Source organism: Salmo salar, chromosome ssa27 (genome assembly GCF_905237065.1).
Source record: "Salmo salar chromosome ssa27, Ssal_v3.1, whole genome shotgun sequence".
Classification (NCBI taxonomy): Eukaryota; Metazoa; Chordata; class Actinopteri; order Salmoniformes; family Salmonidae; genus Salmo; species Salmo salar.
This window is the reverse complement of record NC_059468.1, coordinates 29,628,214-29,654,987: the sequence shown is the minus strand read 5'-3', so window position 1 is coordinate 29,654,987 and position 26,774 is coordinate 29,628,214. Positions and strand designations below refer to the sequence as shown.

The following is a 26,774-nucleotide window of genomic DNA, read 5'->3' as shown; positions in this document are numbered from 1 at the left end:
TTTTTCACTCATCATTATTCACGATTAATTCAGGACTATCCATAATCATGGTAGAATCCATATAAATGTAGAAGTGTTTAGAAACATTCTACTCTTATTTACAATAAAAGTGACTCTAAAATGACAAAACATTGTTTACCATTAATTTCTATTGGGCACAAAATAATCTTATACATAACCAAAACAAACAGCAAATGCATCCAACAAGTTTGTGGAGTCCAAGCTTGATGTAACCATTGCATAATATGAATATCGGACCAAATACTAAACTTTGACTATTTTAATACACATAGGTGAAGTGGTCCCGGTACTTTTGGTCTGCTATAATGGGGGGACTATGTACAAAAAGTGATGTAATTTGTTAATGGTTCACCCGATATGGATAAAAATACACAAAAATTAAAGCTGACAGTCTGCACTTTAACTTCCTAGTTATTGTATCATTTCATATCCAAAGTTCTGGAGTACAGAGCCAAAACAACAAAAAATGTGTCACTGTCCCAATTCTTTTGGAGCTCATATGGTCTGTAAGATAGGATAGAGAGTGAAGCATGCTCTTTGGGACATTTCCTGAAGTGTGACAGATTAGCTCTGACAGACAGCAGGAAGTTTGTCTGTTTCCGTGCCGACATGATAACATTATACTACGGTGTTGATAATAATGTCATGCCCCTCGTTTCTGACTGTGGCCTGATGGCATGTCCATTTAGATAAACAGTCACGTATAGCATTCAGTGCTATTTTAGTGTGGCCTCATCCATCAATGTATTATGCAATGAGACTCCAGAGAGCCATATCTATACCACTTAAAGGTTGCATCCCAAACGGCACACGAGTCCCTATAATATACAGTGAGTGAAAAAAGTATTTGATCCCCTGCTGATTTTGTACGTTTGCCCACTGACAAAGAAATGATCAGTCTATAATTTTAATGGTAGGTTCATTTGAACAGTGAGAGACAGAATAACACCAAAAAAATCCAGAAAAACGCATGTCAAAAATGTTATGAATTGATTTGCATTTCAATGAGGGAAATAAGAATTTGACCCCTCTGCAAAACATGACTTAGTACTTGGTGGCAAAACCCTTGTTGGCAATCACAGAGGTCAGACGTTTCTTGTAGTTGGCCACCAGGTTTGCACACATCTCAGGAGGGATTTTGTCTCACTCCTCTTTGCAGATCTTCTCCAAGTCATTAAGGTTTCGAGGCTGACGTTTGGCAACTCGAACCTTCAGCTCCCTCCACAGATTTTCTATGGGATTAAGGTCTGGAGACTGGCTAGGCCACTCCAGGACCTTAATGTGCTTCTTCTTGAGCCACTCCTTTGTTGCCTTGGCCGTTTGTTTTGGGTCATTGTCATGCTGGAATACCCATCCACGACCCAATTTCAATGCCCTGGCTGAGGGAAGGAGGTTCTCACCCAAGATTTGACGGTACATGGCCCCGTCCATTGTCCCTTTGATGCGGTGAAGTTGTCCTGTCCCCTTAGTAGAAAAACACCCCCAAAGCATAATGTTTCCACCTCCATGTTTGATGGTGGGGATGGTGTTCTTGGGGTCATAGGCAGCATTCCTCCTCCTCCAAACACGGCGAGTTGAGTTGATGCCAAAGAGCTCCATTTTGGTCTCATCTGACCTCAACACTTTCACCCAGTTGTCCTCTGAATCATTCAGATGTTCATTGGCAAACTTTAGATGGGCATGTATATGTGCTTTCTTGAGCAGGGGGACCTTGCGGGCGCTGCAGGATTTCAGTCCTTCACGGCGTAGTGTGTTACCAATTGTTTTCCTGTTGACTATGGTCCCAGCTGCCTTGAAATCATTGACAAGATCCTCCTGTGTAGTTCTGGGCTGATTCCTCACCGTTCTCATGATCATTGCAATTCCGAGGGAGATTGACAGTTCTTTTGTGTTTCTTCCATTTGTGAATAATCACACCAACTGTTGTCACCTTCTCACCAAGCTGCTTGGCGATGGTCTTGTAGCCCATTCCAGCCTTGTGTTGGTCTACAATCTTGTCCCTGACATCCTTGGAGAGCTCTTTGGTCTTGGCCATGGTGGAGAGTTTGGAATCTGATTGATTGATTGCTTCTCTGGACAGGTGTCTTTTATATAGGTAACAAACTGAGATTAGGAGCACTCCCTTTAAGAGTGTGCTCCTAATCTCAGCTCGTTACCTGTATAAAAAACACCTGGGAGCCAGAAATCTTTCTGATTGAGAGGGGGTCAAATACTTATTTCCCTCATTAAAATGCAAATCATTTTATAACATTTTTGACATGCATTTTTCTGGATTTTTTTGTTGTTATTCTGTCTCTCACTGTTCAAATAAACCTACCATTAAAATTATAGACTGATCATTTCTTTGTCAGTGGGCAAACGTACAAAATCAGCAGGGGATCAAATACTTTTTTCCCTCACTGTAGTGCACTACTTTTGACCTACAGGCCCTGGTCAAATGAAGTGCATTTTATATGGAATAGGATGTAATTTGGGACACAGACACAGTCTAACAATGTCTCTGACTTGAAGCAAATGAAATACAGTTACAATATAGGGCAGTTGAATCTTTGTAGCTTTACCTAACCGTTCTATCCATCATACACACGTGTAAGTATAGATGTGCATTGTCCAAATTGAAATATCACATTCTTTGTGTGCTTTAGATTTAATTTGAAAAGTAGTAGCATTTTTAGGGCTATGTAGAGAGGTCGCTTGAAATTTTAACTCATGTCAAAGCTACATAGTTTACAAAGCGATATGTTCCATACTTGTTGATAATAAACACTTTTTACATACAAAGGTGCTATGTTACTATTCTTATTAGTTCTTCTGAAATAATCTATACCCACATGACAGGCTTATTCAACAAAAATCTAATTAAACACAGGAAGAGGATAAAATAAATTCAGTACTTCAATCATCAGTTGCTCACAGTAGGTTCACCCTTTAAATCAAATCAAATATGTTTTTGTGTGCTATCACAGTCAGTTGATGTTTTAGATTCACTATATGACCCTGTTGAAGGTTGTGAGTGGATTGTTTAATAAAAGGACCAGATTAACCTGTGTGTTATCACGTGGGTGGGTTGATATTTTGGTCTTGCTGCCAGAGTCCACTCAAAGTTCACTGTGACCGTGTGAATGGAAACGTTGCCAAGTAGGCATACAACTCAGGCCTCCTACTCCTCCTCCTCCTGCTCCTCCTCCTCCTGCTTCTCCTCTTCCTCCTCCTCCAGTCTTCCTAAGCACTCTCTCCAGCTGTTAAATGACCCACTGAGGGTGACTTTAGGGGTACTGTTAGATGTAGACTATTCTCCTACTGTGTTAGGCTCACTTGATGATCTACAGGACTAAACCTATAACACATGGTTTTGTTCATCTCTTCCAAAATAATCCATTACTGTACGGTTTAGACTATATTCTCCTACAGTTATCGAAATTGGCTGATTTTCTACAGAAGTACTTCTGCATCCTAATAGACGTTCTTCTTTGTCGCTTCTGTCAGGGTGATAATGAAGCTTCTAGCGTCATTAGCACTGGTGCTCCTCCTGGTGGCGGTGGAGAGCATGGCGGCAAGAGGCACATCCAGGAGGACGAAGAGGGAGCTGATGAGCCCACTGCACATGGGGGGCATCAGGGACCCGTTTGGGTCGTACTGCGAGCAGCGGGGTGGCTGCTGCCCGGGTCGTGAGGATCAGTGTACGGTGCCCTACCTGGACACCATCTGTTACTGTGACCTGTTCTGTAACCGCACCGTCTCCGACTGCTGCCCCGACTTCTGGGGTCACTGTCTGGGCATCTCACCCCCTTTCATTGGTAAGATAGAGAGAGTGTGTGTGTGTGTGTGTGTGTGTGTGTGTGTGTGTGTGTGTGTGTGTGTGTGTAGAGGGTGGGTGTGTGTGTGTATAATTGCGTGTGTGTGGGCCTGCTTTTTAGGATTAAGAAAGAAAGGCCCAGTACAGCGGGAAAAAATTTACATTAGCCAAAGGCATAATACCATCCTAACCCTAGCCCCACTGACAGGCCCCACCCAACCATAGCCCCACTGACAGGCCCCATCCTAACCCTAACCCCACCGACAGGCCCCACCCTAGCCCTTTCCCCACTGACAGGCCCCACCCAACCCTTTCCCCACTGACAGGCCCCATCCTAACCCTAACCCCACCGACAGGCCCCACCCTAGCCCTTTCCCCACTGACAGGCCCCACCCAACCCTTTCCCCACTGACAGGCCCCATCCTAACCCTAGCCCCACTGACAGGCCCCATCCTAACCCTAGCCCCACTGACAGGCCCCACCCAACCCTTTCCCCACTGACAGGCCCCATCCTAACCCTAGCCCCACTGACAGGCCCCATCCTAACCCTAGCCCCACTGACAGGCCCCATCCTAACCCTAGCCCCACAGACAGGCCCCATACTATCCTAGCCCCACTGACAGGCCCCATCCTAACCTAGCCCCACTGACAGGCCCCACCCTAACCTAGCCCCACTAACAGGCCCCACCCTAACCCTAGTCCCACTGACAGGCCCCATCCTAACCCTAGCCCCACTGACAGGCCCCATCCTAACCCTAGCCCCACTGACGGGTCCCACCAAACCCTAGCCCCATTCACAGGCCCCATCCTAACCCCACTGACAGGCCCCATCCTAACCTTAGCCTCACTGACAGGCCCCACCCTAACCCTAGCCCCACTGACAGGCCCCACCCTAACCCTAGCCCCACTGACAGGCCCCACCCTAATCCTAGCCCCACTGACAGGCCCCATCCTAACTCTAGCCCCACTGACAGGCCCCACCCTAACCCTAGCCCCACTGACAGGCCCCATCCTAACCCTAGCCCCACTGACAGGCCCCACCCTAGCCCCACTGACAGGCCCCATCCTAACCCTAGCCTCACTGACAGGCCCCACCCTAACCCTAGCCCCACTGACAGGCCCCACCCTATCCCTAGCCCCACTGACAAGCCCCATCCTCACCCTAGCCCCACTGACAGGCCCCATCCTAACCCTAGCCCCACTGACAGGCCCCACCCTATCCCTAGCCCCACCGACAGGCTCCACCCAACCCTTTCCCCACTGACAGGCCCCACCCAACCCTAGCCCCACAGACAGGCCCCATACTAACCCTAGCCCCACTGACAGGCCCCATCCTAACCTAGCCCCACTGACAGGCCCCACCCTAACCTAGCCCCACTAACAGGCCCCACCCTAACCCTAGTCCCACTGACAGGACCCATCCTAACCCTAGCCCCACTGACAGGCCCCATCCTAACCTTAGCCTCACTGACAGGCCCCATCCTAACACTAGCCCCACTGACAGGCCCCACCCTAATCCTAGCCCCACTGACAGGCCCCACCCTAATCCTAGCCCCACTGACAGGCCCCACCCTAACCCTAGCCCCACTGACAGGCCCCATCCTAACTCTAGCCCCACTGACAGGCCCCACCCTAATCCTAGCCCCACTGACAGGCCCCATCCTAACTCTAGCCCCACTGACAGGCCCCACCCAAACCTAGCCCCACTGACAAGCTCCATCCTAACCCTAGCCCCACTGACAGGCCCCACCCTAACCCTAGCCCCACCGACAGGCCCCACCCTAACCCTAGTCCCACTGACAGGCCCCATCCTAACCCTAACCCCACTGACAGGCCCCACCCTCACCCTAGCCCCACTGACAGGCCCCATCCTCACCCTAGCCCCACTGACAGGCCCCATCCTAACCCTAGCCCCACTGACAGGCCCCATCCTAACCCTAACCCCACTGACAGGCCCCATCCTAACCCTAACCCCACTGACAGGCCCCACCCTATACCTAGCCCCACTGACAGGCCCCATCCTCACCCTAGCCCCACTGACAGGCCCCATCCTCACCCTAGCCCCACTGACAGGCCCCATCCTAACCCTAGTCCCACTGACAGGCCCCATCCTAACCCTAGCCCCACTGACAGGCCCCATCCTAACCCTAGCCCCACTGACAGGCCCCATCCTAACCCTAGCCCCACTGACTAATCCTAGTCCCACTGACAGGCCCTACCCTAACCCTAGCCCCACTGACAGGCCCCATACTGAGTGGCTACTATGGGACCACTGAATGAGCGGCAATAACCAACTGCTAATCTTATGTGCACAGGCAAAGTTATTTGTTCAGTTGTCACAGTTGCTTTACAATTCAATAACGCTCTAGGTAAGAGGTCACATCGGCCTGTGAAATATGAATAAGCACACTGGTTATTATGCTCCACATACAGTATATCCCTGCTAGTTGTTGCAGAGGTGGCAGCAGGGCCGTACCTGAGAATAGACCAGGAACAGTGGTCTTCTTATTAGTCTGAGACAGAGGGAGGGGGGAGGCCAGGGAGGGAGGGATGTATGAATGGAGGTCAGGAGAAAGAATGTGTGCTATGCAGAGGGAGGGAGCGATAGGTGACGGGAATGGGACAGGAGGCTGGGAGAGGTCGAGGCAGGTATGTGCTCACTAGACAACATGGGGCATGTTCATACACACGCATACGCATGCACATGCACACACACCAGCACTCATGCACACACACACACATACAATTGAAGTCGGAAGTTTACAAACACTTAGGTTGGAGTCATTAAAGGCACAGTCAACTTAGTGTATGTAAACTTCTGACACACTGGAATTGTGATACAGTGAATTATAAGTGAAATAGTCTGTCTGTAAACAATTGTTGGAAGAATTACTTGTATCATGCACAAAGTAGATGTCCTAACCGACTTGCCAAAACTATAGTTTCTTAAAAAGTAATTTGCGGAGTGGTTGAAAAACGAGTTCTAAACAGCTTGGAAAATTATATAAAATTATGTCATGGCTTTAGAAGCTTCTGATAGGCTAATTGACATCATTTGAGTCAATTGGAGGTGTACCTGTGGATGTATTTCAAGGCCTACCTTCAAACTCTGTGCCTCTTTGCTTGACATCATGGGAAAATCAAAAGAAATCAGCCAAGACCTCAGAAAAATAATTGTAGACCTCCACACGTCTGGTTCATCCTTGAGAGCAATTTCCAAATGCCTGAAGATACCACGTTCATCTGTACAAACAATAGTACGCAAGTATAAACACCATGAGACCACACAGCCGTCATACCGCTCAGGAAGGAGACGCGTTCTGTCTCCTAGAGATGAACGTACTTTGGTGCGAAAAGTGCAAAACAATCCCAGAACAACAGCAAAGGACCTTGTGAAGATGCTGGAGGAAACAGGTACAAAAGTATCTATATCCACAGTAAAACGAGTCCTATATCGACGTAACCTGAAAGGCCGCTCAGCAAGGAAGAAGCCACTGCTCCAAAACCGCCATAAAAAAAGCCAGACTACGGTTTGCAACTGCACATGGGGACAAAGGGGATCTCCTCCCAGACCTGGACTAAAGCATCCGCCAACTCCTGGACAGTCTGTGGTGCAACGTGGCGTTGGTGGATGGAGCGAGACATCCCAGATGTGCTCAATTGGATTCAGGTCTGGGGAACGGGCGGGCCAGTCCATAGCATCAATGCCTTCCTCTTGCAGGAACTGCTGACACACTCCAGCCACATGAGGTCTAGCATTGTCTTGCATTAGGAGGAACCCAGGGCCAACCGCACCAGCATATGGTCTCACAAGGGGTCTGAGGATCTCATCTCGGTACCTAATGGCAGTCAGGCTACCACATGGAGGGCTGTGCGGCCCCCCAAAGAAATGCCACCCCACACCATGACTGACCCATCGCCAAACCGGTCATGCTGGAGGATGTTGCAGGCAGCAGAACGTTCTCCACGGCGTCTCCAGACTCTGTCACGTCTGGCACATGTGCTCAGTGTGAACCTGCTTTCATCTGTGAAGAGCACAGCATCTTGGTGTTCTCTGGCAAATGCCAAATGTCCTGCACGGTGTTGGGCTGTAAGCACAACCCCCACCTGTGGACGTCGGGCCCTCATACCACCCTCATGGAGTCTGTTTCTGACCGTTTGAGCAGACACATGCACATTTGTGGCCTGCTGGAGGTCATTTTGCAGGGCTCTGGCAGTGCTTCTCCTGCTCCTCCTTGCACAAAGGCAGAGGTAGCGGTATTGCTGCTGGGTTGTTGCCCTCCTACGGCCTCCTCCACGTCTCCTGATGTATTGGCCTGTCTCCTGGTAGCGCCTCCATGCTCTGGACACTACGCTGACAGATACAGCAAACCTTCTTGCCACAGCTCGCATTGATGTGCCATCCTGGATGAGCTGCACTACCTGAGCCATTTGTGTGGGTTGTAGACTCCGTCTCATGCTACCACTAAAGTGAAAGCACCGCCAGCATTGAAAAGTGACCAAAACATCAGCCAGGAAGCATAGGAACTGAGAAGTGGTCTGTGGTTACCACCTGCAGAACCACTCCTTTATTGGGGGTGTCTTGCTAATTGCCTATAATTTCCATCTGTTGTCTATTCCATTTGCACAACAGCATGTGAAATTTATTGTCAATCAGTGTTGGTTCCTAAGTGGACAGTTTGATTTCACAGAAGTGTGATTGACCTGGAGTTACATTGTATTGTTTAAGTGTTCCCTTTATTTTTTTGAGCAGTGTATGTGTGTGTATGTGTGTGTGTGTGTGTGTGTGTGTGTGTGTGTGTGTGTGTGTGTGTGTGTGTGTGTAATTAAGCTCATTAAGGCATGATGGGGACCTGATATTCTGGGAAACACAGGACAAAAGCCAACAGGACATTCCAACAGCAGATTAGTGAAGCTCAGGGTTCCCAGACCCTACACACTACTATACACCTCACATCAGGTTGTTACTGTTAACTCTCTCACTAGAGAGGGGGGGGTATGTAGTCTGTGTCTGGAGTGTGTAGTGTGTAATATAGAGTGTGTGTCTGTAGTGTGGAGTGTGTGCCTGTAGTGTATAGTGTGTAGTGTAGAGTGTGTGTCTGTGGTATGGAGTGTGTAATGTAGAGTGTGTGTCTGTAGGGTGCAGTGTGTGTCTGTAGAATGGAGTGTGTGTCTGTAGTGTAGTTTGTGTTTGTAGTGTCGTGTGTGTATGTAGTGTGTACTGTGTGTCTACAGTGTAGTGTGTGCCTGTAGTGTAGAGTCTGTGTCTGTAGTGTGTAGTGTGTGTCTGTAGTGTGTGTCTGTAGTATGTAGTGTCTAGTGTGTGTCTGTAGTGTGGGGTGTTTAGTGTGGAGTGTAGAATGTGTGTCTGTAGTATGTAGCGTGTAGTGTGTGTCTGTAATGTGTCTGTAGTGTGTAGTGTGTGCCCGTAGTGTGTGTCTGTAGTGTGTCTCTGTAGTGTGTAGTGTGTGTCTGTAGTGTGTCTATAGTGTGTAGTGTGTGTCTGCAGTGTGTCTATAGTGTGTAGTGTGTCTGTAGTGTGTAGTGTGTGCCCGTAGTGTGTAGTGTGTTCCTGTAGTGTGTAGTGTGTGTCTGCAGTGAGTAGTGTGTGCTCGTAGTGTGTAGTGTGTGTCTGTAGTGTGTGCCCGTAGTGTGTGTCTGTAGTGTGTATTGTGCAATGTATCAATGGAAGTGTTCCACCACAACAGGATCAAAGTAATCATTGGTGTGATCCTATCCGCTGGCAACATCTTATTGAATTTCCTCCTTTTGTTTCATTCCAGGCACCTGTGAAAGAAACGGACACAAATTCCTCTCAGGACAGACATACAAAGAGAACTGCAACTTATGGTAAGTGTCTAACCACTTTCTAGTGGTGTAAAGTACTTAAGTAAAAATACCGGAAAGGGGTATCTGGGTATCTGTACTTTACTATTTATATTTTTGGCTACTTTCACTTCACTACTTTTCTAATGAAAATAATGTACTTTTTACTCTATACATTTTCCCTGACACCTAAAAGTAGTCGTTACATTTTGAATGCTTAGCAGGACAGGAACATTGTCTAATTCACACAGTTATCAAGAGAACATCCCTGGTCATCTCTACTGCCTCTGATCTGGAGGACTCACTAAACACATGCTTTGTTTGTGAATGATGTCTGAGTGTTGGAGTGTGCCCTTGGCTATCCGTAAATAAATAAAAAAGCAAGAAAATGGTGCCGTCTGGTTTGGTTAATATAAGGAATTACTTTTAGTTTTGATACTTAAGCATATTTAAAACCAAATACTTTTAGACTTTTACTCAAGTAGTATTTTACTGGAGCACGTGATGCCACGGAGCTGAGCAGACGTTGACAAACCGAGCTCTTCAAAGTTATTCTATTATTACCTAAATAACAACGTTGAAACAATATTCTCACATCGGCTGATAAATTGTCAAGTACTTACCTTCCCAAAGGGCCATGGACCTCTGACCGAGAGGCAAGAAGGACGACCAAAACGTTGTTGATTCCCAAGATAACGATAACGCTACAGCTAGCAAGATTAGCATTAGCCATCATAACTCAGACGACAGTTCCAGACTGTTGCTCTCGGCAGCCTCTTGCGAGCCTGCCGACATGCTGGCTACTCTCCTCCGGGAAATTCAGGATGGTAACAAAGGTCTTTCTATGAAAATTGACAAGAAATCGGCTGAACTCCATTCTTCCATTGACGACCTGAAATCCTCCTTGAATGATCTCCTTTTGAGAACGACTGAGGCTGAGTTGCGCATCAGCACAGTTGAAGATACCATCGCTCGACATGACCAGGTTCTGATACAACTGCAGAAGGACAATGCCTACCTCAAAAACAAGGTAGACCAGATGGAGAACCAGAGCAGACATAGTAATATCCGTGTGGTGGATTTGAAAGAGGACAGCGAGGGCCGTGACCCGGTCCCTTTCTTCACTCAATGGATCCCGGATGTCCAAGGCATAATCAACTTCACCAAGCCGCTGGAAATCGAATGCGCCCACAGAACATCAGCGCCAAAACCCCGGCCAGATGAGCCCCCACGGGCCGTCCTGATCAGGTTCCTCCATTTCCAAGACAGAGAGAAGATACTGCAACTCGCAAGAGCCAAAAGGGACATCACCATCGATGGCAAGAGGGTCAGCCTTTTCCCGGATATGAGCGCGGATCTCGCCAGACGTTGCAAGCAGTTCAGACCTGCTTGTTAAGCCTACAAGACGTTACGGTCGTAGTCATTGTTGATTCCTTTTTGTTTGTAGTGTTCTGAGGTAATAAAATACGATGAACACTTACCACGCTGCGCTTTGGTCCACTCCTTTTGACGATAATGACACCTCCAATAATCTCAGAAGGTTCTTTGATATAATTCACCTTGCTAACAAAAACAAAGTACCTAGTGTCGCAGTCTCCCTCGACGCTGAAAAGGCCTTTGATAGGGTTGAATGGCCATACCTCTTTCACATCTTGGAAAAGTTTGGTTTAGGTACCGTGTTTGTAAATTTGATAAAATCACTCTACAAATCTCCTAAAGCTAGGATTGCTACCAATGGGATTACTTCCTCTTTCCCTCTCTATAGGGGGAACAGACAAGGTTGCCCAATTAGCCCCCACCTCTTTTCCCTCGCCATCGAACAATTGGCTGAGGCTATTAGAACGTGCCCTGACATACATGGCTTTGAGGTGGGCCCCCATGTCCATAAGTTATCACTCTTTGCGGACGACCTTGTCTTATTTCTAACAAACCCAGAACACTCCCTCTCTCACTTACAGATCCTACTACAGTGTTATAGTTCTTTCTCTGGATATAAGGTCAATTTTAATAAAAGCGAAATCTTACCGTTGTCTGTCTTTGACCATCATACCATCAAGCACAAGTTTCCTTTTAGATGGTTGCCTATGGGATTCACATATTTGGGCATAATGGTGGATGGTAATCTGAACAACCTCTATAAACTCAATCTGGCCAGTTTGTTGCAAAAGGTGGAGGGTGACCTTTGTAAATGGATGGACTTGCCTCTCACTCTACTGGGTAGAATAAATGTAATTAAAATGAATGTCCTGCCCAGATTTCTATATTTGTTTCAATCTCTCCCTGTCCCTATCCCTGTTCCCGCAGCATTCTTTTCATCTCTCGACAAGCTGACCAGACGGTTTATCTGGCACGGCAAAACACCTAGGGATAAACTGACCCTTGATTACGGTCAAGGGGGCTTATCCTCCCCAATTTTAGAATGTACTACTGGGCTGCACAGTCTAGGTTTCTGGCTCAGAGCTTTGACAATGGTCCCTCTCCCTCATGGTTGAACATTGAAAAGTTTGAGGTAAATGATGACACTGGGGCAGAATTGTTTTACAAATGGGACAGAAAATCTATAAAAAAGAAGTATTTTACTGGGTGACTTTCACTTTTACTTGAGTCATTTCCTATTAAGGTATCTTTACTTTTACTCAAGTATGACAGTTGGGTACTTATTCCACCACTGCAGCTTTCTCTTTTTCCTCTCTATGTACCTTTTATCACTCCTTCATATCCTCCTCTTTCTCCCCTCTCACTCCTTTCTTTACATCTCTTCTGTCCAAACAGTGATTAGTCCACACTTTGCTCTGATGACCTGACCTTTCTGGTTGTACCACAGACAGACCCACGTTTTCCATGGAGAGTTTTGGGGGCTCTTCTCGTGATGCTGTCTCATTCATAACTCTTCTACATATTCTTGGGACCCCTGTCCATTGATTTGGGTTATTGTAGCTAGCTATCTCCTTTATCGAAGCAGCATTAGACAAGCAACGGCAAGACATGGCATCACATCACACTACAATACAACACTTAGCATTGGGCAACATTAGACAACATTGAGCAAAATTGGTAAACATTCGAAACATTGAGCAACAGTGGGCCTTGTGGGGGCTAGAGCAGCCAGGTCACCTGTGATACAAGTCAGTATTCAACGTCCATCCATGTCTGAGGACGTCAGGAGATTAGGTTGAAACCAGCCACTAGGGGCAATAGCAAGCGCAGGCTAAACTACAATATCGTCCCAGCTTGGGCTTAGTTAACTTACACACAGGCTAAGCTACAATATCATGCCAGCTAGGGCTTCGTTAACTCAGTGTGCCCCCCCCACTGGTAATTTGACCATGATAACAAGTTCAGTGTAACGAAGTGCGCTGAAAGTCAGGAAGCAAGTTCAGGGAGTGAGTGTTTTAATAAATAAACACACCATAATACAAAATAAGAGACATGAACAACGTACAGACAAGACACAGGAACAGAAACAATAACGGCTGGGGAAGGAACCAAAGGGAGTGACATATATAGGTAAGGTAATCAGGGAGGTGATGGAGTCCAGGTGAGTCTGATAACGCGCAGGTGCGCGTAACAATGGTAACAGGTGTGCGCCATAACGAGCAGCCTGGTGACCTAGAGGCTGGAGAGGGAGCACACATGACATTTAGATAGCTGACTGCTACACTAACTTAGCAATCTAAAAATGTATTGCTGACATGGGCTAATTGACTGACTATCAGTGACTGACATAGGAGAAAAACTGCTGATGCACAACCAAATTTCAAAATTGCACCTTGTGTATTCTATTATTCTAACTTGCAACAGTAAGTCCAGACCCTGACTGAGTTCAAAAAATATATAATTGTGGGAAATTGATCCGAGGGCCTTAAAAACATCTCATTCCAAAATCATGTGCATTAATATGTTGCTATAACAGCGTCCATTCTTCTGGCAAGGCTTTCCACTAGATATTGGAACATTGCTACGGGGACTTGCTAACATTCAGCCACAAGAGCATTAGTGAGGTCGCGCACTGATGTTGGGTGATTAGGACTGGCTCACAGTTGGCGTTCCAATTCATCCCAAAGGTGTTCGATGGGGTTGAGGTCAGGGCTTTGTGAAGGCCAGTGAAGTTCTTCCACACCGATCTTGACAAACCCTTTCTGTATGGACCTCGCTTTGTGCACAGGGGCATTGTCATGCTGAAACAGGAAAAGGCCATCCCCAAACTGTTGTCACAAAGTTGGAAGCACAGAACCGTCTAGAATGTCCTCGTGTCCTGTAGCATTAAGATTTTGTATAACTGGAACTAAGGAGCCTAGCCCAAACCATAAAAACAGCCCCAGACCATTATTCCTCCTCCACCAAACTTTACAGTTGGCACTATGCATTGGGGCATGTAGCGTTCTCCTGGCATCCGCCAAACTCAGATTCGTCCGTCGGGCTGCCAGATGGTGAAGCGTGATTCTTCACTCCAGAGAACGTGTTTCAACTGCTCCAGTCCAATGGCGGTGAGCTTTACACCATTCCAGCTGACGCTTGGCATTGCTCATGGTGATCTTAGGCAAGCGGGCGGCTGTTGGGCCATGGAAACCCATTTCATGTAGCTCCCGACAAACAGTTCTTGTGCTGACGTTGCTTCCAGAGGCAGTTTGGAACTCGGTAGTGAGTGTTGCAACCGAGGACAGATCATTTTTACGCGCTACACGCTTCTGCACTCGCCGGTCCCGTTCTGTGAGATTGTGTGGCCTACCACTTTGCGGCTGAGCCGTTATTGCTCCTAGACATTTACACTTCACAATAACAGCGCTTACAGTTGACCGGGGCAGCTATAGCAGGGCAGAAATTTGACAAACTGACTTTTTGGAAAGGTCTCATCCCATGACGGTGCCAAGTTGAAAGTCACTGAGATCTTCAGTAAGGCCATTCCACTGCTAATATTTGTCTATGGAGATTGCATGGCTGTGTGCTCAATTTACAGCTGTCAGCAACGGATGTGGCTGAAATAGCTGAATCCACTAATTTGAAGGGGTGTCCACATATTTTGTATATACAGTACCAGTGAAACGTTTTCCACACCTACTCATTCAAGTGTTTTTCTTTAATTTTACTATTTTCTGCAATGTAGTAAAATAGTTAAAAACTATTAAATAACACATTTTGAATCATGTAGTAATTAGAGAAGTGTTGACAAATATATTTTATATATAAGATTCTTCAAAGTAGCCACCCTTTGCCTTGATAACAGCTTTGCACACTCTTGGCATTCTCTCAACCAGCTCCACCTGGAATGTTTTTCTAACAGTCTTGAAGGAGTTCCCACATATGCTGAGCACTTGTTGGCTGCTTTTCATTCACTCTGCGGTCCAACTCATCCCAAACCATCTCAATTGGGTTGAGGTCTTGTGATTGTGGAGGCCAGGTCATCTGATGCAGTACTCCATCACTCTCCTTATTCGTCAAATAGCCCTTACACAGCCTGGAGGTGTTTTGGGTCATTGTCCTGTTTGAAAACAAAAGGGATGGGAAGGCGTATCACTGCCGAATGCTGTGGTAGCCATGCTGGTTAAGTGTGCCTTGAATTCTAAATAAATCACCGACAGTCTCACCAGCAAAGCACCCCACACCATCACACCTCCTCCTCCATGCTTCACGTTGGGAACCGCACATGCGAAGATAATCCGTTCACCAATTGCAACCAAAAATCGAACATTTCGACTCATCAGACCGAAGGACAGATTTCCACCAGTCTAATGTCCTTAGCTCGTGTTTCTTGGCCCAAACAAGTCTCTTCTTCTTATTGATATCCTTTAGAAGTGTTTTTTTCAGCAATTCGACCATGAAGGCCTGATTCATGCAGTCTCCTCTGAACAGTTGATGTTGAGATGCGTCTGTTACTTGAACTCTGTGGAGCATTTATTTGGGCTGCAATTTCTGAGGCTGGTAACTCTAATGAACTTATCCTTTGCAGACGCTTCACAAGTCCTCAACTGGCAGCTTCATTAAATAGTACCTGCAAAACACCAGTCTCAACGTCAACAGTGAAGAGGCGACTCCGGGATGCTGGCCTTCTAGGCAGAGTTGCAAAGAAAAAGCCATATCTCAGACTGGCCAATAAAAAGAAAAGATTAAGACGGGCAAAAGAACACAGACACTGGACAGAGGAACTCTGCCTAGAAGGCCAGCATCCCAGAGTCGCCTCTTCACTGTTGACGTTGAGACTGGTGTTTTGCGGTACTATTTAATAAAGCTGCCTGTTGAGGACTTGTGAGGCGTCTGTTTCTTAAACTGACACTCTATTGTACTTGTCCTCTTGCTCATTTGTGCACCAGGGCCTCCCACTCCTCTTTCTATTCTGGTTAGAGCCAGTTTGCGCTGTTCTGTGAAGGGAGTAGTACACAGCGTTGTACGAGATCTTCAGTTTCTCTGCAATTTCTCGCATGGAATAGCCTTAATTTCTCAGAACAAGAATAGACTGACGAGTTTCAGATAATGGGCCTCTGTACGCCTATGTATATATTCCATAAAACATCTGCCGTTTCAAGCTCCAATAGTCATTTACAACATTAACAATGTCTACACTGTATTTCTGAACAATTTGATGTTATTTTAATGGACCAAAAAAAAGTGCTTTTCTTTCAAAAACAAGAACATTTCTAAGTGATCCCAAACTTTTGAACGGTAGTGTATATTACTACTATACTTCAATACTACTATAGTACTACTATACTTTTATACTATTATAGTACTACTGTACTTCTATACTACTATAGTACTGCTATACTTCTATACTGATATAGTACTAATGCACTTCTACACTACCATAGTACTACTATGCTTATGTACTACTATAGTACTACTGCACTTCTATACTACTGTAGTACTACTATACTACTATAGTGGTACTATACTACAATAGTACTACTATAGTACTGCTATTATTCTAGAGTACTATAGTACTACTATTCTTCTATACTACTATACTACTACTATACTTCTGTAGCACTATAGTACTACTATACTAGTATACTTATATACTACTATAGTACTACTGTACTTCTATACTGCTATACTTCTATACTACTATAGTACTACTACACTTATTTACTACTATATTACTACTATACTTTTATAGTACTATAGTACTTCTATTCTTCTATACTACTATAGTACTATACAATTATAGTGCTATACTTATACTACTATAGAACTACTATACGTCTATACTATTATATTACTACTATACGTCTATACTGCTATAGTACTACTACTCTACTATAGTACTATAGTACTACTACACTTCTATTCTATTATAGTACTACTATACTTCTATAGTACTATAGTACTACTGTACTTCTATACTACTATAGTACTACTATGTTTCTATACTACTATAGTACTACTATGCTTCTATAATATTATAGTACTAATATACTTATATAGTACTATACTACTACTATGCTTCTTTACTACTACACATCTATACTCTATACTACACATCTATAATATTATATTACTACTATACTTCTATAGTACTACTAAAAGTATTTGGTTTGAAATGTACTTAAGTATCAAAAGTAGAAGTATAAATCATTAAACATTTCTTATATTAAAACCAGACGACACAATTTTCTTGTTTTTTTCATTTACGGACAGCCAGGGGCACAGTTCAACGAATAATTTACACACAAAGCATTTGTGTTTAGTGAGTCTGCCAGATCAGAGGCAGTAGGGATGACCAGGGATGTTCTCTGTTTAGTGAGTCCTCCAGATCAGAGGCAGTAGGGATGACCAGGGATGTTCTCTTGATAAGTGTGTTAATTAGACAATTTTCCTGTCCTGCTAAGCATTCAAAATGTAATGAGTACTTTTGGATGTCAGCGAAAATGTATTGAGTAAAAAGTTATTTAGGAATGTAGTGAAGTAAAAGTAGTCAAAAATATAAATAGTAAAGTAAAGTACAGATACCCCACAAAACTACTTAAGTATTCATTTTTACTTAAGTACTTTACACCACTGTACTACTGTTCTACTGATGTTCTACTGATGTTCTACTGATTACAGAATAACTGTCGGTTAGTCTGTGATACTACAAGCAGTCTGAGATCGAACATGTCAATACACCTGGGCGACATCTGTCTAACATGTCAATACACCTGGGCGACATCTGTCTAACATGTCAATACACCTGGGCAACATCTGTCTAACATGTCAATACACCTGGACAACATCTGTCTAACATGTCAATACACCTGGACAACATCTGTCTAACATGTCAATACACCTGGACAACATCTGTCTAACATGTCAATACACCTGGGCGACATCTGTCTAACATGTCAATACACCTGGACAACATCTGTCTAACATGTCAATACACCTGGACAACATCTGTCTAACATGTCAATACACCTGGGCAACATCTGTCTAACATGTCAATACACCTGGACAACATCTGTCTAACATGTCAATACACCTGGACAACATCTGTCTAACATGTCAATACACCTGGACAACATCTGTCTAACATGTCAATACACCTGGACAACATCTGTCTAACATGTCAATACACCTGGACAACATCTGTCTAACATGTCAATACACCTGGGCGACATCTGTCTAACATGTCAATACACCTGGACAACATCTGTCTAACATGTCAATACACCTGGGCAACATCTGTCTAACATGTCAATACACCTGGGCAACATCTGTCTAACATGTCAATACACCTGGACAACATCTGTCTAACATGTCAATACACCTGGACAACATCTGTCTAACATGTCAATACACCTGGACAACATCTGTCTAACATGTCAATACACCTGGACAACATCTGTCTAACATGTCAATACACCTGGGCGACATCTGTCTAACACGTCAATACACCTGGACAACATCTGTCTAACACGTCAATACACCTGGACAACATCTGTCTAACACGTCAATACACCTGGACAACATCTGTCTAACATGTCAATACACCTGGACAACATCTGTCTAACATGTCAATACACCTGGACAACATCTGTCTAACATGTCAATACACCTGGACAACATCTCTCTAACACGTCAATACACCTGGACAACATCTGTCTAACATGTCAATACACCTGGACAACATCTGTCTAACATGTCAATACACCTGGACAACATCTGTCTAACATGTCAATACACCTGGGCAACATCTGTCTAACACGTCAATACACCTGGACAACATCTGTCTAACATGTCAATACACCTAGGCAACATCTGTCTAACATGTCAATACACCTGGACAACATCTGTCTAACATGTCAATACACCTGGGCAACATCTGTCTAACATGTCAATACACCTGGACAACATCTGTCTAACATGTCAATACACCTGGGCAACATCTGTCTAACATGCCAATACACCTGGACAACATCTGTCTAACATGTCAATACACCTGGACAACATCTGTCTAACACGTCAATACACTTGGAACCACTCTCTAACACACAGACACCTGAAAACCTCTCTCTAACACACAGACACCTGAAAACCTCTCTCTAACACACAGACACCTGGAAACCTATTTCTAACAATACAGACACCTTAAACTCTTTCTAACACACAGTTACCTGTAAAACTCTCTAACACACAGACACCTGTAAAACTCTCTAACACACAGACACCTTGAAAACTCTTTCTAACACACAGACACCTGTAAAACTCTCTAACACACAGACACCTGGAAACCTATTTCTAACACACAGACACCTGGAAAACTCTCTAACACACAGGCACCTGGAAACCTCTTTCGAACACACAGACACCTGGAAACCTATTTCTAACACACAGACACCTGGAAAACTCTCTAACACACAGACACCGGGAAACCTATTTCTAACACACAGACACCTGGAAACCTATTTCTAACACACAGACACCTGGAAACCTATTTCTAACACACAGACACCTGGAAACCTCTCTCAAACACAGGAATATGTAGAAAGACAAAGCCAGGTTGTCAAAGACACCAAATTCTGTGATTTAATTGCACTGAGTTCTCCTCACCTGTAGCTTTTCAATTGGACGAATTGCATTGAGTAGCCCTCACTAACAGCTCGTCTTTATGGAATGGACTGTCTTTGTTCTAAGCACCTTGCATGTGGGGTGTGGATGGTTTTCCTGTCTGGGGAATTTACAGTCTTTCAAAATAACAGAGGGGATAGCAAGTAGGGGATGAGGGGTGAGAACAGTTTCCAGGATGAGGGGTGAGGACAGTTTCCAGGATGAGGGGTGAGGACAGTTTCCAGGATGAGGGGCGAGAACAGTTTCCAGGATGAGGGGCGAGGACAGTTTCCAGGATGAGGGGCGAGAACAGTTTCCAGGATGAGGGGCGAGGACAGTTTCCAGGATGAGGGGTGAGAACAGTTTCCAGGATGAGGGGTGAGAACAGTTTCCAGGATGAGGGGTGAGAACAGTTTCCAGGATGAGGGATGAGGACAGTTTCCATGATGAGGGGTGAGAACAGTTTCCAGGATGAGGGGTGAGGGGTGAGGACAGTTTCCATGATGAGGGGTGAGGACAGTTTCCACGGGCTGTTTCACAGTGTGTGAGTGAGAGTGAGTGAGTGAGTGAGTGAGTGAGTGAGTGAGTGAGTGAGTGAGTGAGTGAGTGAGTGAGTGAGAGAGAGAGAGAGAGAGAGAGAGAGAGAGAGAGAGAGAGTGTGTGTGTGCGTGCACTGGGGATGCAAAGGCAAGTGTCTGTTTGGCGTCTGCCCCCATTCACATACCCATATCGTATTTATTTTAATACTCATGCAACATGTCCTGTAGCTGTTTCTCTGGGCTAATCTAACTCCAGCCATATTCATGTCTGCCTACCAGAGCTGGGTTCAAAGACTATTCAAAATCTTTCAAATACTAGCCTGACTGTAGTGCCAGATGGGCCGGGTTTGCAGTTTGGGGACTATTCTATTGGGCCACTAAGCCAGACAAGCTCAACCAAACAGATGAATTATTTTAAAGGATTTAGAATATTATTTGAACCCAGGTCTTCTGCATAGCTTCAGACTGATAGTCCTCAACCCTGGAGTCTATTGGACAGGAGTCTATTGGTGGCGACCTAAGGGTCAGATAGGAGCAGAGATAGTAAAGGGGAGCCTATAGACGTACAGTCTAACCTTGATAAATGGACCTAGTGTGTCTTCCTCTTCTCTCCTCTCCTTTAAGAGAAACATTTGGAGGTTAAATAAACACAACCTCCCTGGTAAAAATAGATCCTGTTTCAGTACAGCATGGACCAGCATTTAAGTGTAAACTCCCCTTTCACTGTTAGACTCAAACACTCACAACCACTCATGCACTCACATACAAGCATGAAATGTACACACACAGGTAGGCACATACAGTATGAACAAACATACACACACACAAACACACACACTCCCCTACTCTCCTCTCATTTCCCATGTGTGCATATTGTTCCTAACACTCCTACACACTCCCAGGTCATTATGTCTTTTAACACACAGGGTTTTGGGTGGAAGACAGTTTCCATTCCTAAATAACCAAGCACGCTCTTGTCCCTCTCCCTCAGTGTGCCCTCCTCTCCCCTCTCTGCTCTGGTCAGCCCCCACTGTCTTCATCTCTCCCTTCTACTCATCTTGGCTGACCATTGTGATCTCCTTACAACAGCAGGATAATATATTACAGCAGTCATGACCAACACCACAGTACTAACATGCAGTTCAACATCTGCTTGAGTATCTGCGAATGCTTTGTCCGTGTGTCTATTTGTGTGTGTGTGTGTGTGAGTGTGCATGCGTGTGTGAATGTAGATATCTGTGTGTGTGTGTGTGTGTGCGTGTGCGTGCGTGTGTGTGTGTGTGTGTATATCTATGTGTGTGTGTGTGTGTGTGTGTGTGTGTGTGTGTTGATGTTTATTTGTCTATCACCATGTGTTACTGTCTGATAAGCCCAGGCTTTTGAGTTCCTGATAGGATCTTCAGCGGAGGCCTTGAGTCATTCCATGTTTCTTTGACTTGTGTGTGTGTGTGTGTGTGTGTGTGCGTGCGTGTGTGCGTGCGTGCGTGCGTGTGTATGCATGTCTTTCGTATGTCTTTTCGTGTTTCTGCCTGTCTGCCTGTCTGTGGTCTGAGAGGTGAGAATCTCCCTACTGGGTATTATTTCTAGCCTCTTGTTTCTAATGGTGAAGTGTGACGGGGAATCTGAGCTATGGTCTCCCAGTGTTCACACAGCCCTCGTATTTCACCCCTCTGTCTCTATACTCTGTACCAGACCTAGACCTCAGAGTGTGTTTCAGTGCATTAATTTATTTCTGCTTCGGCCCACTGTGTCTGGGTCCTGGCACAGAGACTACTGGAGGCTTCTAGATGTTTCTGGGCTGCTGAGGGAAGGGGTTAGAGGTTAAAAGTCACTGTCTGTTTCCCCCAAGCAGAGCCATCAGACAGCTTCCGTTGGCCTCAGGTTCAGTCACTGGTTTGGGTGTGTGCCAGGGTAGCAGGGTCAGAACGGCTTATAGGTCAGAAGCCTATCTCCTGTTTCTGTAGCGTGAAGCAGCTTGATGTACAACTACTCCCCCTGGACAGGACAGTAGTGTGTCTCAGGGCCTTACCCCCAAATGTATCGCCTTAACGCTGAGTGCCAAACAGAGACGCATCAGGTCCCATCTGCCAGGGATTGAACTCACAACCTTCCAATCTGAGGGCAAACACTCTAACCACAATGTCACTGAGTGTGCATATGTGTCTGACTGTATGTTGTCCCTGGAATGTTATTTGTTAGCTAATACACATATTGGACCTAGCATGACTAAATTAGAATGTTTCGGTGGTTCTGACTGGGGCACTTTACAGGGACTCCACTCTATAAAATAGGACCACAGATCCAATAGACTTTATAGTCTGAGATTTCTAGGTACACTCTTAGAAAAAAGGGTTCCTAAAGGGTTCTTCAGCTCTACCGATAGCATAACCCTTTTTGGTTCCAAGTAGAACCCTTTTCGGTTCCAGGTAGAACTCTTTTGGGTTCCATCTAGAACCCTCTGTGGAAAGTGTTATACCTGGAACCAAAAAGGGTTCTTCAAAGGGTTCTCCTATGGGGACAGCCAAAGAACCCTTTTACGTTCTAGATAGCACCAGGGTTAGTATTATCTTAAGATAATGATGAGGTAAGAAGTTAAGTCATCCTCGTCATCTTTATTTAGATAGTACAGTATATGAACCACCTGTGTGAGTATGCACTGTAACTTATTGTGAATACATAGATTGCTATTAGGAATCATGAGCTAGTGTGAATGTTTATGGCAAGTCTATGGGTGTCAGACCCTAAACATATTATATAAAGCTGGTTTAAGGAGTTGTTACCATGGTAATGTATATCTACATCCCACTCTCTTCCTTACAGTATGTTGTACAGTAGGCCTATCAGACTTCATGTCTGTGTCACAAATGGCACCCCATGCCCTACATAGTACACTACTTTTGACCATAGCCTAATAGACCCTGATCAAAAGGAGTGCACTAGAGGATAGTGTGTGATTTTGGCCTATGACTGTACTGTACTATATGTGTGTGTCATGGCACACACACCTCCCCACAGTGACTCAGCACAGCACAGACAGTAGAAATGCTCTATTTCAGTGGATCACAAAAATGTTCATGCGGTCATGTTTCAATATCTACTTATCGCGCCCATCAGACTGCTTAGTATTCACTCCCCCCTGGTTCCTTAGGACTAAAAATGGACATTTTTCTGTGCTCTGTTGCCTTAAAAGGCCCCTTCTTCATCCCTTCATTCGCTCTCCTCTCTCTCTCTCTTTTCCCTCTCTCTTTGCCAAGTCCCGTGTTCCCCTTGTTCAGTCTCTCCCTGGGGAATTAGGCTATACAGTGTAGCTTCTTATACATGTTTTATGTTGAAAATGTTCTCTCTATATTGACTGTTGGCTTTCCTTGTTCCTTCCGTTAATTCAGCATCATTACTTCACAACAGTGGACAAAGGTCAGTTGTGCTTTTGTACAGTACATTACATCAATCACTTGAACTACGTCTGTGCAGTACAGTAATACACTTCCAATTATTATAATGAATAAAATGTGGCGCCATTATCTATGAATCTAAAGCAGTGTTCTGACTTCTGACCCTGTCCATTCTAACTTTAACTCTTGTACCCTCTCTCTGTTGCCCTCTTCTTTCATCTTCCCCCTCTTTATCTGCCCCTCTCTCCCCTCTCTCTGCTTTTCTCCCCCTCCCCTTCTCTACCTCCTACAGCACGTGTGGAACAACTGGGCGTTGGGAGTGTGAGCAGCATGCCTGTCTGATAGAGAATGACATGATCCAGGCTGTCAACAGAGGAAATTTTGGGTAAGGACACTTAAAAAAACCTCTTAAGGATCGGACCCTTTTTTAAAAATTTTCGCCTAAAATGACATACCCAAATCTAACTGCCTGTAGCTTAGGCCCTGAAGCAAGGATATGCATATTCTTGGCACCATTTGAAAGGAAACACTTTGGAGTTTGTGGCAATGTGAAAGTAATGTAGGAGAATATAACACATTTGATCTGGTAAAAGATAATACAAAGAAGAAAAAAAACATTTTTTTTGTATTTTATGTTACCATCATCTTTGAAATGCAAGAGAAAGGCCATAATGTACTATTCCAGCCCAGGTGCAATTTTGGCCACTAGATGACAGCAGTGTATGTGCAACGTTTCAGACTGATCCAATGAACCATTGCATTTCTGTTACAAATCTTGTATCAAGACTGCTACTACTAATTTGTTTATTAATAACTTTTTATGTTCAAAACTGTGCACTCTCCTCAAACAATAGCATGGTATTCGTTCACTGTAATAGCTACTGTAAATTGGACAGTGCAGTTAGATTAACAAGAATTTAATCTTTCTGCCAATATCAGATATGTCTATGCCCTGGGAAATGTTCTTGTTACTTACAACCTCATGCTAATCGCATTAGCCTACGTTAGCTCAACCGTCCCGCAGGGGACCCACCAATCCTGAAGAAGTTTTAAAAACACACCCAAACACACATACACACATGTGAATGCAACGTTGTTTTTTTCTAAGAATTGGAAGCAGAGAACAATTGAAAGCGGCAGCTCTAGCCGTTTTATTTTACTACACTTCCATTTTTATAATGTTATTTGAGGATTTATTTTAAAGCTGGCTTTAGGCTAAAAACAAACTGCTAACTGCTAGTCTCCGGGCCCAAAACCACCTGTCTCTCATGGTTTCGCTCACCCCTGGATGTACCACCTGCCAGTATCTGAGCCAGAGTCGCTGAGCTGGAGGGGAGAGTATCTGTCTTGTGCCAGATCAAGGAGGACGAAGAACTCCTGGACTCCATGGTTGCACAAACCACCTCCAAAATCGACGACGTCACCTGCCCCTGGCTCGGCACCTCAACTTTTGGGGAGCCTGTAAAGGAGAAACTCCATTCGGTTCCCTTAAACGAGCCATGGCCCAGGCTAGGAGCTAAACCGAAGGGCCTGGTCTGTTCCACCCCTTCTGCTCCGCCTCAGGATGCCTGGATTGCTGTCCGGGGAGTAAAGCACTCCAGGAAACGGAATCCATCAAATGTTTCGGAGATGCTACTATTGGGGAGAAGATTCGAGGTCCTGGAAGACCTGGAAGTGCATTCCAATCATACTGTACAGGGTCCCTCCGCTACATCTCTACTGCTGCCGTCTCACTCTCAGGTGGAAGTGCCCAAGCATACTCATCTGCGCTCCTTGCCCGCCGCTAGGTCGTCAGACTCAGCTGCTAGCCCCCCTCAACCTGCTAGGAGGCAGATCACCCGGGAGAGGCCCTGTCATTTACCCAGTAAACCCATCTGTAGTCCTTCCGTTCTCGTGGTGGGTTCATCCATGGTCCGAAACGTTTCCATCCGGAAAGCTGAGACCTTCTGCTACCCTGGCGCTAGGATCCCTGACCTAAATTCCATGCTACCGCTACTTATTAGCAAGCACTCCGCCGCTTCAACTGTCATTGTCCATGTTGGGTCTAATGACATTAAACTCCAGCAGTCAGAGAAATTGAGAGACGATTTTAAAACATTGATAAATACGCTGCTGGAATCTGGGAAGCAGTGCGTTGTTTCCGGTCCATTTCCATCCCCACGCTACACGGATATGGTTTTTAGTCGTATACGCCAATTACACACCTGGCTTAAGGGATACCGCTGCACGATGGGAATTCCATTTGTGGATAACTTTGCAGCTTTTACAGACCGACCAGGTCTATTTCTTCGGGACAATTTACATCTTAACAGGTATGGCTCCAGCATCCTCTCCACCAACATGTCTCTTACTCTTGCCTCATGTAGAGCCTCTGATACCTGACGTTGTGTATTTTCAGGGGTTGACTTTTGAGATTGTACGCTCCCCTATCAGACTACGGTCAATGCTCCTCTCCCAGTTTCATTAATTAGTCCCTCAATTGCAAATATGGAACAAACTACAGTTAACAACCTTTCTGCAATTCCTAGATTATTGTCCAATCACCGTATTGCGAATACTACTCACATGCAGAGAGGTATTGTTAGTAGTAATCTTGTCCCCATAAAATTGAGCTCTGTCAATAGCTCGAAAATGGTTTATTGCTCATCCAGTGCAGCTTCAGGTGCTACCTCGGATACTCCATCTGATATGAATTCCTGTAGCAATGGCATTGGAATAATTCATTTGAATGCTAGAAGCCTGATACAAAAGTTGGACTTTATTGAAATTTTGGTCTCACAATCAAATGTTGACGTATTGGTTGTATCTGAATCGTGGCTGTGTGATTCTGTGCCTGATTCAGATGTTCAGTTGATTGGGTACAATATTTATAGAGCTGATAGAGTTGGTAGAGGTGGTGGTATCGCGATTTATGTAAAATGCTGCTTAAATGTTTCTGTGTCCATATCAACCTCTGTCCCAAAGCAATATGAATGTCTAGTTTTAAATTTGGTACTTGGTAATAATGCTCGTTTAACTCTAGGAGGGGTATATCGCCCCCCCTCAGCTCCTCCTTGTACTCTATGCAAATTATCTGATATACTGTCTAATTATGCAAACTCTGAATTACTGATTTTGGGAGATTTTAACCTGGATTGGCTTTCACCAGTATCCGATAAATTAAAAGACATTTGTACTGAG

The 26,774-nt window shown here is 44.9% G+C and overlaps 1 protein-coding gene across 2 annotated transcripts in view; it reads left to right on the top strand.

Annotated features, from left to right (window-relative positions):
- Nucleotides 1–26,774, top strand: part of tinagl1 (tubulointerstitial nephritis antigen-like 1) — a 62,821-nt gene that overhangs the window by 9,051 nt on the left and 26,996 nt on the right. For both annotated transcript variants that reach the window (XM_014178417.2, XM_014178418.2), the window contains exons 2-4: nt 3,508–3,818; nt 9,601–9,667; nt 23,887–23,979. In XM_014178417.2, the coding sequence (XP_014033892.1) occupies nt 3,515–3,818; nt 9,601–9,667; nt 23,887–23,979 (464 nt within the window). In that variant the 5' untranslated portion in view covers nt 3,508–3,514. The remainder of the gene's footprint in view (nt 1–3,507; nt 3,819–9,600; nt 9,668–23,886; nt 23,980–26,774) is intronic.